Source organism: Protomyctophum parallelum (genome assembly GCF_964188405.1).
Source record: "Protomyctophum parallelum genome assembly, chromosome: 5".
Taxonomy (NCBI): Eukaryota; Metazoa; Chordata; class Actinopteri; order Myctophiformes; family Myctophidae; genus Protomyctophum; species Protomyctophum parallelum.
The window spans coordinates 52240371-52255158 of NC_139702.1; the positions used below are offsets into that span (position 1 = coordinate 52240371).

Consider the following 14788-nt stretch of genomic DNA (forward strand, 5'->3'; position numbering starts at 1 on the left):
AATTTTTGCCTGTCATGGCCAGACCAATATCACTGCAGCAGAGCTATTTTTATTTTTATTTTATTCTTAGCACTGGCCGATTTGTCTGTCTTCCAGGCTAAAGTCATTCAATTTCAACTTTCACAAATGGGACAGGACTATACCCCTTAACAGAATACTGGAAAAGATTGTCAGCTCTCACAGTCCAGTTGTTCATTGTGCAAGTACAATAGGACCTCATAATACTATTCTAGGGGGAAAGACATAGTAGACTAGACTAAGTCACCAAACATAATGTATCACTTACTGTGTGCATTCAGCACTGTCACATAATGCATTCACATGTCAAAAGCATGTTTACAGTCCAAGGCCTGTCTGCTATTGTGTATGGGAGTCCTTGACATTTTGTACTTCCTTTTAGGAATTTCAGAAGGTACACACACTAGTGTCTTGTGACATGTCAACAGCATAGCTGTTGTGTGGACTGGCCACTCGCGTAATAAAAGTTCTGTCAAACCTCGGGGTGCCATGATGGCTCTCCTTGTAGGGCACTAAAGTTCTTCCCCCAGCTGCCCCAGGTTAGAATCTGAACCAGCGGCCCTTTGCTGCATGTCATCCACTCACTCTCTTCTGCCTTCCTTCCCTTTATCTCGGCTCACTGTCAAATTAAGCAGAAAATGCTGGAGAAAAAACCCATTAATTCTGTCAAAGTAGCTTGCGTGTGGGTTGTAATAGTAATAATTGTTTGCCGACCACTGGCTGTTTGTCTCTCTGGGCTAAGTTGCTAAGCCCAAGACAGTGCAAGTCATTACCCTGGATGCTTGGGAAGGAGTTGGAAGTCGTGAGCTTTTTTATTTCATAGAGCCATTGCCAATTAAAACAAGCTTTGGTACTTTTAAAATGGTACTTGGTTTCACAAATACATTTTGTGAAATCATTCATTTAGTCTTGTCCTCAAAAGTAATTATTGACCACAATCATGTTGTCAACAGCAGCAATGAATTATATACCAATAATTGAAATGTGGACTTTGACACCCTCTCTCACGTTCCGTTCTTACATTCTTCTCTGTTCTCAGCCCTCTCTCTCCCCTCCCTCTCTCCACCTCTCTCTCTTTCTCTCTCCCTATCTCTCTGTCTCCCTTGGGTTTGGGCTTTCTGTTGTAATAATCACCTCTGTGTGAGATTTACTGATGTCACAGAGCATTCACACGAGTCTAGAGTGTCAATTAAAACCCAGAGAGCACTAATCAGGAGCGAAGGGAGAGAGAGTGTGGTAGAGACACGGCAAGAGGGGGAGAAATGGAGTAGAGAGAAAGAGACGGAGAGTGGTGTAATTATAGTTTGGATGTTCACAGCTACAGTCTCAGGCCAGCTCTCGGTGTGCATGACATTAAAGTTTGGGTTTTTAAAATGCTGTCCTTCAGTCCATCAGAAAACCACTTAAAGGCGCAGGAAAAAAAGTACTCATTTTCTATCAATTACACACCCCATGAAGCCTTGAATTCATGGGGATGTACAGTATTTGTTTTTGTCGCATTTCTCATACAGTATTTTGATGGCCAGGTCATCGGTCAATAAGAGACTCAGTAGGAGACTACCAGTCATCAACATTTGATGACTGTTTTTGTCGCATTCCTAAGCCAATAATGTAATCATTTTTTGGCTGAACTACTCTTTTAATCTTATGAGTTCTGGTGTCATAGACAGACGTTTTTGTAGACTTGTTAAAATACACAAAGTGTCGCATGACACAGACGGAGAAATTTGGCATAACCACTTTCACACTGGAATCCTTATTTTGAGCAGGGTTTTTAGAAAATGCCAGATCTGCAAGCTCACAATATAATATACACACATACGCATGACAATATACATACATGTTAACCATATCAACTTATGTTGGTCCAGTTACTCAAGCTAAGAGAGCCAGCCAAAGGTCTTAAATTAAAGTCAACAATTTCAAAAGCCAGCCAATAGCACAAGTGCCAATTTGGGATGAGCTGAAAATCCCTCAATGCACAAAAAAAATCAGTTAGGCCTCTAAGAAAGCAGTCTTTCTTTTAAGACTTCAATTCAATCTATCTTCTCCCCCTCATCCCCGTGTTTCGATTTTAGGTCTGTCATCTTATTGCTCATCCCAGAGTCGCATCACCTTTCTTCATCAGGCTGGAGAATATCCCAGGTGCAGGGTCTGGCCTTTGGCTAAGAGCTTAACCCCAATTTCCTCTATAAGCTGCTGGCTTACTAAGTGGATATGTGATACCCGTCACACAGATCTTCTGCTCATAACCTCTCAAAGTCCCTCTTTCTCGCGCTCATTCTATCTGTCTTTGTTTCCCTTCCCATTTCTCTCTCTCTTTCTCTCGTCATTCAGAGTTGTCGTATGCTCTCTATCTGGAAGGTAATCAATTGGGTTTTGCTGTGCTGTGCTGTAGCTGGCTTAGACCAGCACCCAGAGTGATTGGTCATAACCATGCTAAATCAATTTCACTCGCCTTTTAACCTCTAAAATCTGCGTGGGTGACCCTATTAACCCGTATTATCATAGTTACAATAGTCACTGATGGGGCTGGTTGGAATATTGATCCCAGGGTGGTGGTGTTGTGGATTTTCAGGAGGGCATTTTGTTTTATGTGGACTCTTGACATCCTGGTAAAAGACTTCCATCAGAAAGCATTTGTGTTCTACTGTAGGATATTTGGTGATAGTTGGTGATTACGGGTAATTTTATTTTAGGAAGTATGTAAACTACAGGCGTCAACAACCGATTATGTTTTTATGTAGCTAATCTTACAATCTGGAGTAAAATGACCCTTTTATTTATTTACTAGCCAGTTCTGTGATTTACATCAGTCCTAGCATCTGAGCTGTATTTGTGCATACACAGACCAAACTGCTGTTTTATTAAACTGCACTTTACACGTTTGTGTCCAAAATGAAACATTACTTTCTAGTAAACAATCCCAAATGGCCACCATTAATCTTTGTGTTTTTGTTAGGTTTTTTACTCCAAGATTGATTGTGTGCCTGAAGAAAGCACAGTTTGTCTAATTCCACCATTCATCAGTTGCTGTTGTAAATAAGTTGTCATCTGCAGTCTGCAATGTCATTATTGCATTTACCATACGTTGAAAGTAGAAATTATTTTAGAAAATAAAGAGGGAAAACAGGCCATATTTGGAGCAGAATTGTATTGGCCTACTACCCTCCACTTTAGCCTCTATCTTGACCAAATGGACTATTGAATGTACTCTCGATCAGTGTAATGTATACATTGTGTGATATTTGTTTTAGTTTAATATTTTTCACCGTGTTTGCACAGGAAATATAATGTATTGTAAAGTGTGTCTGAATAATCCTGTGAGGGATGGGCCTGCGAAAGGCAGCCAGACACGGAAATGAAATCATTAATTCATTCATTCATTCACTACCTCACAGATGCCATTTCCCCGATTTAGTTCAAAGTCAGAAACCATTCATGACGTCAGTTGGCATTGACTTGAATGTGTAACTATTTACTGTAACAACATTTTGTATTAGTATTAACCAATGTCGGCTGTTTTTATACAACTAAAACCTCCTGCCATTCTGGTCTTGGTGCAGTATAAATCCTGCTGAATGTATGTCTGAAAACTGTGTTCGTCTGCTGTCTATTCTCAGGCATGGACCCAGAGAAGAGGGCCAGTGATAAAAACAAAAGCACACAAGGAGGTGACTGGACACACCAGATCAAATTGATACTCTTCTATTTCTGAAAATGGCTTTCTTTCTCTCTAAATATATTCCACCTGCCTTTCTCTCTCCCAGGTCTTACTAATAAAACAAAACGGAACAAAATCATGCTCTGCTAGATTGGGTGCCCATTACTTTCTGCGGTCGTCAGTGCTGTTTTCTTCATTTATTTGGCTCCCAATTAATATAAGCTAACCTTTGAAAATAATTTATGTATTGATACTGTATAGGGTATACTGTATGTATCACTTATAAAGTATTATTATTTTATTTTTTTACATTTTGGAATATAAACTGTCCAGTAAACTTCCACTTCCCTTTTGCTTCTCAAGTTTTACTGCTTCGCCTCATCTCTTTCTACAAATCTACTATAGGTCCCAGGTACCTGCATGACTGCTGGTTGGCTGCTGCAGTTTATGTCTAAGATATTATTATTATATAAGATATTTTAGAATTTTACCTTTATTGTCCATATGTGGACATTTAGATTTGGCTTCACTGTTCGATTTGAACAAATACCCAAAGACAATGTTAGTTATTTTTCATGATGCTTGTTATGATGTTTTTTAATCACTCCTTTGGCCTACCAACCTCACATTTTCCTTCTCTTTAGCAGATCTTCAGCTAACGGTTCTACTTTCACTGTGTGGTTTAATTGTACTCGATTAATCAGAGTATTTGTTTCGTCAGACAAGAGCTCTGCAACTTTACCAACTATCTTTGTTTCACAAGACCTTGCTTTGAGCAGTTGGCTGTTTTCATTGTCAAAGAATGGGGTGGTGGTGACTTGAAGCTTAGATGATTGGGCTATTGATCAGAAGGTTTCTGGTTCCAATGCCCCTGACACACACTGAATATTTGGGACGGGGGAAAGTGTGACGCTCCAGCTTCCCTCCTCCCTCAACAACTGTCACTCTAACCCATTCTGACCGGGCACCCATTTTGGTGTTGGCATCATGTTATGCTTTAGCTATTTAAAAATAGCAGATCTACAAGCTCATATCGCGCCACCGAGTGGCGCGATACGAGCTTGTAGGTCTGCTATTTTTTGAAAAATCGAAGAACGACTGACATTTTTTAGAATCTGATCTCAGGTCAGAATGGGTTCGTCAGACCAGTGTGTGTCCGGCGGAAACCTCGTATGAATCTGATCTCAGGTCAGAATGGGCTAGCTACGAATAAACACGTTTCCACTGCCTTCCATCATCTTTCTGACTGCCTGTCTAACCCATTCATTTTCTATGTGTGTGTTTGTTTCCCCAGCCGACCAGGCATCATTGTGCTCCATGTCAGAAGCTGAACAGATGCAGCAGGCTCTAGAGCTCTCCCAGGAGCTCAGTCGACGGATGGCTGCTACAGAGAGCACTCTGGACAGGTAGAGTATTGCTAACTATAAGATACTGTTAACTAGACACAGTGTTGCATCTATAGTCTTGCATAACTAGATGAGCAGATATCTCTGTCTACCAATGCATTTGGTGACAGCGAAAGAGCTAAAACTGGGTAGAAACCATTCAGAAATGTAAAAACTAAATGGAAATAATATATTGGGGTGGTCCTTCACATTGGAACTGTATCAGGATTGGTTTTAAAAGCAGTGGGCGTATGTTTGAGATCTCTGATAGTGTGGCTACATGAGACTTACACTGCACTGTATACGGTACTATTGTGTAACAACCATATGCATCTACCTTCATGAGAACTAGGGCCGTACATAACTTTGGAAAATTGTGTTTTGCCTTAAAAGAAATTGAAAGCCACATTATATTTTCTTACCTTGATATTGAATCCTCTCCTCTCGTCTCCTCTCTTGCCTTCTCCCCTCCTCTCCTCTCCTGCAGGGAGGCTGCTCCTGCCCTGCTCACTGGCAAGGTCAACCAGCTGGAAGAGATCCTGCAGCAGCTGCAGTATGACCTGCGAAAGGTACGCTACTCTTCACACCACACTGGATCTTCTGCACTAACGGCAGTCGACACTATAGTACACATCACCTGAAGCACAGTGAGATTCCACACAGACTGTGCAGCTGTCTTTGTGAAGGGTGTCTGTGGAACAGGCATCCAGAAGACATTGCTCACCGAAGTGAGACGTAGAACAGAAAGGTGCAACTCAGTAGGGTGCAAATCTCCGGCAGGGTGCAATGCCCTAATAATAATGGCATTCAGTTAATTTTTTACATACAGCCATGAAAGTGTAGTGCAGCATCTCTACTGTCTTCCTCCCTCTCTTTAATACACATTCTTGTCGATGTGTCTCCATCTTTCTCTCTGATAACATCACCAAATTATTTTATTTTCAAATCCAACATGCTTTTTTGGAAACTACAAACTCAAGATGCCACCACATTAGGCTATGATTGTTTGTTTGGTGCAAATGATTTGTACAAAATGGGTACAGAGCGGGCTACTCCTGAAAACTTTAGAAGCCAATCGTAGCCAATCAGGATGGATTATGAGAAATCAAACAAACCCGTCTTGATCACATGAGTATGGAGATCATGTGTACCGACTTGTGTGAAATTTGGATCAAATCTGAAGGAGTAACATTATAAAATGTGTTTTACATATGTCGGCATCCTGGTGGCGCTATAAAGAGCAGATGTGAAAAATTCCAGGCAAAGGTTTTTCCTTGGCCTCTAGGGAGTGTACTGTGCATACAAGGTTTTACACAGATCGGTAGGTAAAAACACTAATCGGCCAGTTATAGCACCACCATGAGGCTGAGTAGGAAATGTTCAAGTGGCATTTCTTCCTCTGCCTACTGGGAACGTGCCTGCAAAATGCCTCGGAAATCACACAATGCGTTTGTGATTTGCAGCATTTTGTTTGAAACAGAGCACTCCTGCGAACTTTGGAAGCCAATCGTAGCCAATCAGGATGGAGTCTGAAAAATCTGAAAGGCCTGTTTCGTTGAATGGCTCTAGAGAGACTGTGCACCAATTTGCGTGATGTTTGGACAAAATATGTAGGTTTAGTCCAAAAATGTGTTTAGCACAAAGCGGCCTCCGGGTGGCGCTACAAGAGGCCAATGTGAAAACCTTGGGGCAGAGGTTCAGCTGTGTCATTCTGGGAGTGTGTGTGCAGAGTATGGCTGCGAGCAAGCCAACGGTGCCGGAGATTAGCTGTCCACAGACGGACAAACACACACGGACGAACAGAGTGCAAAACATACTCTCTCCCCATGCCTTCGGCCTGGTGGAGACAAAAATAGACTTCTTTATTTGTCTGACAATGTTTCGATCCTGCATCAGATCATAGTGAAAATAGCCAATCTACAAGCTCATAAGCTTGTAGAGCGGCTATTTTCACTATTCAAGTTTTTTGGGGGGGAACAATGTAATGACACCGGGTTGAAAGTGTTTTAACAGCATTCCTCTCCCCGGTCTCTCCTCCTTTCCAGGAGCAGGAAGACAAGGTGTCGCTGCAGGAGCAGGTTCAGAACCTGAGGCAGGACAATCTGCGTCTCCACGAGGAGAGCCAGACAGCGGCCGCTCAGCTCCGCAGGTTCACAGAGTGGTTCCTCCAGTCCGTCGACAGGAAGACCTGAGAGAGGATATTAACGCAATACATGCATGCACATAGGGACATACACACAGGCAAGCACACACACACACACACACACACACACACACACACACACACACACACACTAGCATATACATAATGTATACATTTATGGCACACAAAGATGTATTTGCACACACAGACGCATGCCTACAAAAGTAGATTCATGCATACACAACTTCTCGTGCAATTAGCACATACACGGCACGCACACGTGTACCGTGAAGAGGTGCGAACATAGAGCGGCAAACATGCATACACTCAAATGTGTGCTTCTGCCATAGCCTGGTTAATAAACCAGACCGAATCGGTCCGTGCGATATTAGTCTGGTTTATTAACCAGGCTACTTCTGCCTAGGTGCGTAGACACACACACACACACATACACAAACGTGTGAACATAAGAACACGCACTACCGTATCACATGGCTACACACATTGTAGTTGTGATTCAAAGTGAAAGTGAATGACTTTTGTACAGCTGTTGGGGGTGGGTCGTATTCAAAAACGAGTGACATAACATCAACGCACCATGGAAGTATTGGCATTGATGCTATCACCAGACACTTTCAAGCAGTTCATTGTTAAATTGCTGGTGTGCCAACAATAGTATCAGCGCTATAGCCTGTAGCAGGTGGGTTGATTGACATTCTGACCTGCCTGCAATAATCACAGAACGTTACATGGTTAGACCAGCTGTCTAAAACAAACTTCTCTTTACAGTGTACAGCTTCTTTTTCTCATTGTCGTCGGGTGGACAGGATGTGTTTTTGCACAATGCCTACAGTTAATTAAATTAATCCTGTTTTTAGCCAGCAGGGCAGCACTGACCAATAGGCAGGAGCTTTTCCCACAAGCATCCATAAAGTGCTGTTGGCTAGCTAAAAGCAGAGGTGCCTGATGGACACAAGGGCTTAGAGTAGCAGAGATCAAATATTTTAGATTTTGGAAGTGTTGCAGTCCAAAACAGTGTGTGTATATGTATATCCATTTTGACAATGTGACGACATTTTTCAAAAGACGCTTGATGTGTATTGATCAATATTTTAAAAAAAAAACTCAAGAAACATGCTCTAAATTCTGTTTTGTATATTTAGAAGGCAAATAACATGAGTGATATTATTGAAGATACATTTAAGTTTTGGAAATGTATGTTTGGTAAAAGAATTCCAAGCAACATTGTTAAAACAGAAAAATTATCTACCAAACTTTTAGTTTTATGTTGTCTTGGCAGAGGTGTCAGAAAGGTCCTGGTATCATTATCTATTTGGAATGAAACTCCCAACGAGAGTAAGGAACAGAAGAATGTAGCAGATCTCATGATTCTGAGCTATTTGGGATCATACACAAGTGTAAGAGAAGGGAATGTCATTCTTGTTAGAACATTATTCCTTTGCCAAAATAAAAACGTCTCTGGCAAACCACTCAATTTAACTGATTAATGTATGTTCAACATTGAGCTTGCAGGGTTATTAAAAGACGGGACAACCAAGTATAAGGTCACAAGGTGCTTTGTATTGGAAAGAAACAAACATCTTTTGTACTGTAATTCGTTTTATAAGTAATACCACTGATATTGGAAGAAGAAGAAATAAAGACGAGCAATAATAAGGTGATAGTCACAAAACTGTTATTTAGCACTGATGTTTATTTTATTTTTTCTCTTTTTTTTGTGTTGTGGAATTACATATTTATGTAGCAGGAACAAAACGTGCCTGACATTAAATGGTATGTGGCTAGTTTGCCATTGTAATTTCCATTCATCTTCTTTTTTCAAATCTAACTCTGGCAGAAACTCATAGATTTTTAGGGCCATGATGATCACTTCCAGTTAGCGCTGCCAGATTTGTGTCAAAACGATTGTGTACAATCACAGATCATCTACACATACTACTCTTCTTCCTACACTACATTGACTGATGTACTGTAGAGTATCAGTACATTGACTGATACTCTGAGCTGAGATTGGACGATGCTGACAGAAGCTGGTATTCTGACTGGATATTATTCGCACTGTTCGGCATCTCAAACCAGACCTGCCCAAATAATTTGAATACCAGACATACTGGCCGTGTAATTGATAGAAAATAAGTATTTTTGGGGGGTGAACTACTCATTTAATACCATTGGATTTAGACAGCGGCCATCTGTAAAAGGTATACTTTCCATGAATAACAAAATAATTCTCATCTCATTGATACCATTTATACACTGACACCACATAAGACAGGAACGCCCAAAAACGTCACATCCGTTTTTTTACCCTGGGCAGAATTTTCTATGGCTGCCAATGCGACTTTTTCCAATCCTTAATCATATACGGACAAACCGTGCCTATGCCGATAATATCTAACTTGCGGAGGTAACGTGCCTTGTCCACGGGCAGCAGATCTTTCAACGTATGGCATTGCAAATACGTTTGATGATCGCTACTCTGCGCAATATTGTTTTGGAAATGCCGCAAATTGCATTGCAGTGAACGAGAGCAAATCACAACTTCCCCCTGGGGGTGGTGACTCCGCCCTGAATATGCGTTGTGGTGTCAGTCTATAGCTACAAAATGGGGGTTTAACAGGTGTCTAGGCTTATAAGGTCATACCATTCATTAAAACCATACAGTAAATGACCCTGTAGACCTGAATTCAAGAAAGAAAAAGTGAAACACCAACATTTTGTCTTTGTTTTGTTTCTTGTGACAGGTTGTGGTCTACTATACTTTGTTCGACTGTCACTTGCCAAAAGAAGTTATGATTTGAAAATTGGTTATTGTGCAGCGAGCAAATATAAATTGGGCTCTGAAATATTGTTATTGTGAGTAATGTACGTTATCATTGTACTTGGCCCCACTGGCAATTTAAAGGGATATCCCTTACTTACAGTATGCAGAAATGCCATTTACCCTTCTATTGCAGTTCTCATTAGCATGCTCGACTCCATTGTGATCTTTATATGTTCCCAATCCCTTCATAAACACAATATAATGTTTACCCATTTACACATTTGATTCAAATACACCTCATAATGGTATATGTATACTCAACATTTGTCAAATCGCTAGGTTTCACAGCATCTTTATGTAGCATATTGTGCATTGTAAACAAGTACAGGTTTAAACTTGGCACCAGAGTTTTCTTTTTTTAAGAACACGCCTCACCCATGATACCTTGTCTGTGAAACCACTTTTATCCAATGCCAAAATGTGAGATGGGTTTTGTACTATACAACAAAATAGTGACTTGTATTTAACACTCTTTTATTTAAGCTTATTTAACCCTCCTGAAATTGTTTATTTTGGTAAGAGTATTCTGTTCCTCTCTGCACTAAAAAAAATAACTGTATTGGCAAAACTATGTGTATAGCTGGCAAAGGAAAAAGATATAAATATAAATGCTTATAAAAGTGGATATTTCTGGGACGTTTTGATGCTGCTAGGAGTCAGCCTGTTGTTTTGTATGCCTTTTGTTTCTTTGTCAAATGTTTTGTTGAAAGATGGTACAAAAAAGTGTTTGCTTTTTTAAATAAATGTAGGACTTTGGAAAACAAATTGAATCAACTGAGCAGTTTTTTCTTGTAGTAATTAGATTGTCCACATTCATGCATTTATCATGGAGAATCTCCTGCATTAATACAGCCCTGTATTAATGCAGATAATTCTCCATGATAAATGCATGAATGTGCAACAGTTGTCCCTTAAGTATTTATCCAGCTTCTACTCTGGATAAATACCTGTACATCACCAAACCTCTTCGTTATCATCTTCATACCAACTTTCTAATGAGGCGTTTCTTTATATCTTAAGCAGCTGTAGAGCTTCTCTGTCTCCTTCTCAATTCACTTCTCATCTCATTTCACTATCCAGTCTAAATAAAACCCAAATACTATATAAAAATCACACCTGTGTGGCAACAGTGCAGCACTATCGCTCTCTCTGTTTCTGGCACAACAGCGCCCCTACTGGTACTAATAGTCATACTGGTGCTCATAGTCATGGTTACATGGGTTAACGTCACATAGGCGAACACAGGTAGGTGAACACGGACATTGCTGTTCCTTGGAGTGGTTGCACCACTCAAAAATCACACCTGTGTGAACTGAGTGGTGCAACTCCTCTCCCCCCCTTCTCTCTCTCTCTCTCTCTTTCTCATATTAGCAGGCAACAGTGCAGCACTATCTCTCTCTGTTTCTGGCACAACAGCGCCCCTACTGGTACTAATGGTCATACTGGCGCTCACAGTCACATAGACTGACACCACATAAGACAGGAACGCCCAAAAACGTCACATCCGGTTTTAGCCCAGGGTAAGAATTTTCTATGGCTGCCAATGCAACTTTTTCCAATCCTTAATCACATACGGACAAACATCTATGCCGATAATATCTAACTTGCGGAGGTAACGTGCCTTGTCCACGGGAAACAGATCTTTCAACGTATGGCATTGCAAATACGTTTGATAATCGCTACTCTGCGCAATATTGTTTTGGAAATGCCGCAAATTGCATTGCAGTGAACGAGAGCAAATCACAACTTCCCCTGGGCGTGGTGACTCCGCCCTGAATACGCTGTGCGGTGTCAGTGTATAGGTGGGTTAACGTCACATAGGCGAACACATAGCTAGGTGAACACGGACATTGCTGTTCCTTGGAGTGGTTGCACCACTCAAAAAGTGGAATGTAGGCCCAGGCCGTAGCGTAACGGTCTGGGCACCGGACTGGTGATCCAGTCGCGGTGTGCCGCGGGTTCGACTCCCGGACCCGACACGGCCTTTAACGCATGTCATCCCCCCATCTCTCTCCCGTTTCCTGTCAGCCTACTTTCTATCCCTTAAAAAATCAATAAAGGCGTAAGCCGCAAAAAATTTTCTTTAAAAAAAAAAAGAAAAAAAGTGGAATGTAAAAGATGGACGGAGTTAATAATATTAAGGGCCTTAATTTTGATGTGTAATTTTGCCAGCCTTTAACGCTACCCCTGTGAACCACAATGGACTTAGTAGCTCACCGGGTCTGAAGGGACCGGTGGTGTGTTAATGACCTACAACCTCACCTCTGTTGTCAGCTCTTGAATAATGTAGAGCAATAATGAGGTAAATGCTTCACAGCTGTATCATGTGGACCCCCTGGGCTGTGACAGGTTTAAGGTGTCAGAGACACAGTATAGCCTGGTGGTTGGAGCCCATCCTGTACCCACAAGGGCACAGGTTAAATTCTGTAGCTCAAGCTAGTGTCTGACCTTGTCAGCTATGGTACATGTCCTGTTGTTGGACTGCCTTTTTGGCAAAACACTAAACCTCTCCGTCTCTAGATGAGAATGTCAACTAAATATTTAAAATACAAACTTAAAGTTTACTGTGAGCTTTGCCGATTTGACTTGAATTTCACTTTCAATTTCTTGCGCCAAGTGGTAAATTGTGAAACAGGAAAATGAAATATTCAGGTACCCTTAAGCAAATTATGTAAAGCCTGATTAATTTTTTAATAACAAATCTATAAGCACAACATGTCACAGCACATATAAGTTTGTAGATTGGCTATTTCTGGTGCGTAACATGATGCACACACAAGTACTTATTGGCTTTGTGCCCACTGGTTCAGTAGAGCAGCATGGTAGCCACCTGGTCAGTTGTGCACAGTTGGTAGTGCTGTCGCCTCACAGCTAGAAGGCCATGGGTTCAATTCCCGCTCGGGACGCTGTGGGTGTTGGCGGCGTGTTTCCTCCTCCGCGTCATCAGTGCCCATACCCGAGGCGGGGTTGGCGAAAGGGCCTTTTTGTGTGGAGTTTGCATGTTCTCCCCGTGTCCCCTAGGGTAGGTAGTAGGTACCCTCACAGAAAAGTGCAGTAATCCTGGTCTCTAAACTGCCTCCCCCTGGCCAGCTGGGGCACCTGAAAGGAAAGGGAAACTCCCCCCCCTGTCAGGTGTAAAGGAGCAATTTGGACACTCAGGCATGAAGGAAGCATGAGTTCAAGTCCGTTGCTCTCCCCATGTCCCCCATATATGGGGACTAGGTTGGCGGAGGGTGTGTAGAGCCCAGGATCACATTAGATAATTGACACAGGGGTGAAAAATGGGTTACAAAATTGTGGGATAAAAAATAAATAAAAGCATAGTACTGTCGCATGAGTTCATACAGCATAGGCAAATATGCACAACTCTTCCCAGTGTTGTGAGTTAGAAGAAGACACTCATTTTAGCTAGCTTTAGGAGCCACAAGCTGAAGAGCTTCTATCCTCCAGGGTGACAGAGGATCATGTTGCAGAGCAGGAGTCAGGGCCGGATTAACACCACTGAGGGCCCCTGGGCACTGAAGCTAGAAGGGCCCCCCTTCACGCGCACGCAACATTTTTGCTGTTTTGTAGCCGTTTTGGGGCAGTTTTATGCCGTTATATTGGCCTATTTCCGGTCACCTACCCCCCCCCCCCCAGAGTGACAGCCAATCTAGCGCATTGTTGCTGCTTTAGACACAATTGCACTTTTCAGCTGCCCTTCTCACCAACAATAAAACATATTTTTAGACACCATTAATTTCATTCGGATTAGCAGGGAAATTATCTGTGGAACTAAAAGAATTAAAAAAAAAAGTTTTAAAGTTTTTTTGGCATAGTGCCCATATGGTAGATCCGGCCCTGGCAGGAGTGAGTGTGTACATGACTTGTGTTTAGAGGGGTATTATGTTTGTGTTGATATTAAGTGATGCATCCTTTGAGTTGAATTGGATTGTTGGGATTTTGTTTCAAATTCCCAATGTACAGAGATCATAATAAAGAGACTGAGGCAATCTAACATAAGCTTGAAGGAAAAATGTTCCATCATCAACACTGAAGTGCATCTTTTAACCCACATTTCCAAAACCCCAGAGTCCTATACCTCACCGAACTGATTTCCATTATGGATTGAATAAGGTAGGTTAGGAGTGAAACAACACCTGAGCAATGCTTTTACTGTGCCGGGTTGTGACCTTGTGCGACAGAGGCACGATGCGCGAGTCGCTCGTGGCAACCCGGTGAAGCAAAAGTCCTAATGGATGCACAATGCATGCAGAGCACGCAAAAAAGCAATAAATGAATAAATAAAATAGAACGAAAAATCCATACAAGAGCGTTTTGTAGCTCTAAGTAACGAGATGCACTGTTACTGTACACAGCTTCAAAGACTTTTGGTTGGCAAAGTGCCTGGATTTGTCATTTATATTTCAATAATTCATCAGGCTGATGGCCTTGTTCCCAAAAAAGAAAACTGCTGAAAGATGAGACCGGATCAATTCAGAAGTTTCGAAATAACTACTCTATATGGAGCTACAGTATTGGAGTAAAAAACAAGCTCCACTTGAGTTACTACCAAGTTTCCATTCAGCCTGCTGACTTGAATAAGTTGCACATTGATTCCTATTCATTTATTTATTTATTCTTATTTCTTTATAACTATCTATTGTACACTACACGATAAAATGTGCTTTCACTACAAGACATCTTTTCAGGTGTTATTGCTATTGGTTGCCTGAATGTCTTGCCTTGTGATT

General features: G+C 41.5%; 1 protein-coding gene across 2 annotated transcripts in view; it reads left to right on the forward strand.

The window, feature by feature from the left end:
* The window catches only part of sipa1l2 (signal-induced proliferation-associated 1 like 2), a 94260-nt gene extending 83449 nt beyond the window's left edge, over positions 1-10811 (forward strand). Inside the window, exons 21-24 of one of the 2 annotated variants that reach the window (XM_083766119.1) lie at positions 3642-3692; positions 4977-5088; positions 5555-5636; positions 7113-10811. In XM_083766119.1, the coding sequence (XP_083622245.1) occupies positions 3642-3692; positions 4977-5088; positions 5555-5636; positions 7113-7259 (392 nt within the window). In that variant the 3' untranslated portion in view covers positions 7260-10811. The remainder of the gene's footprint in view (positions 1-3641; positions 3693-4976; positions 5089-5554; positions 5637-7112) is intronic. The other variant, XM_083766120.1, reaches the window with a different exon arrangement.
* Positions 10812-14788: the final 3977 nt, after the last annotated feature.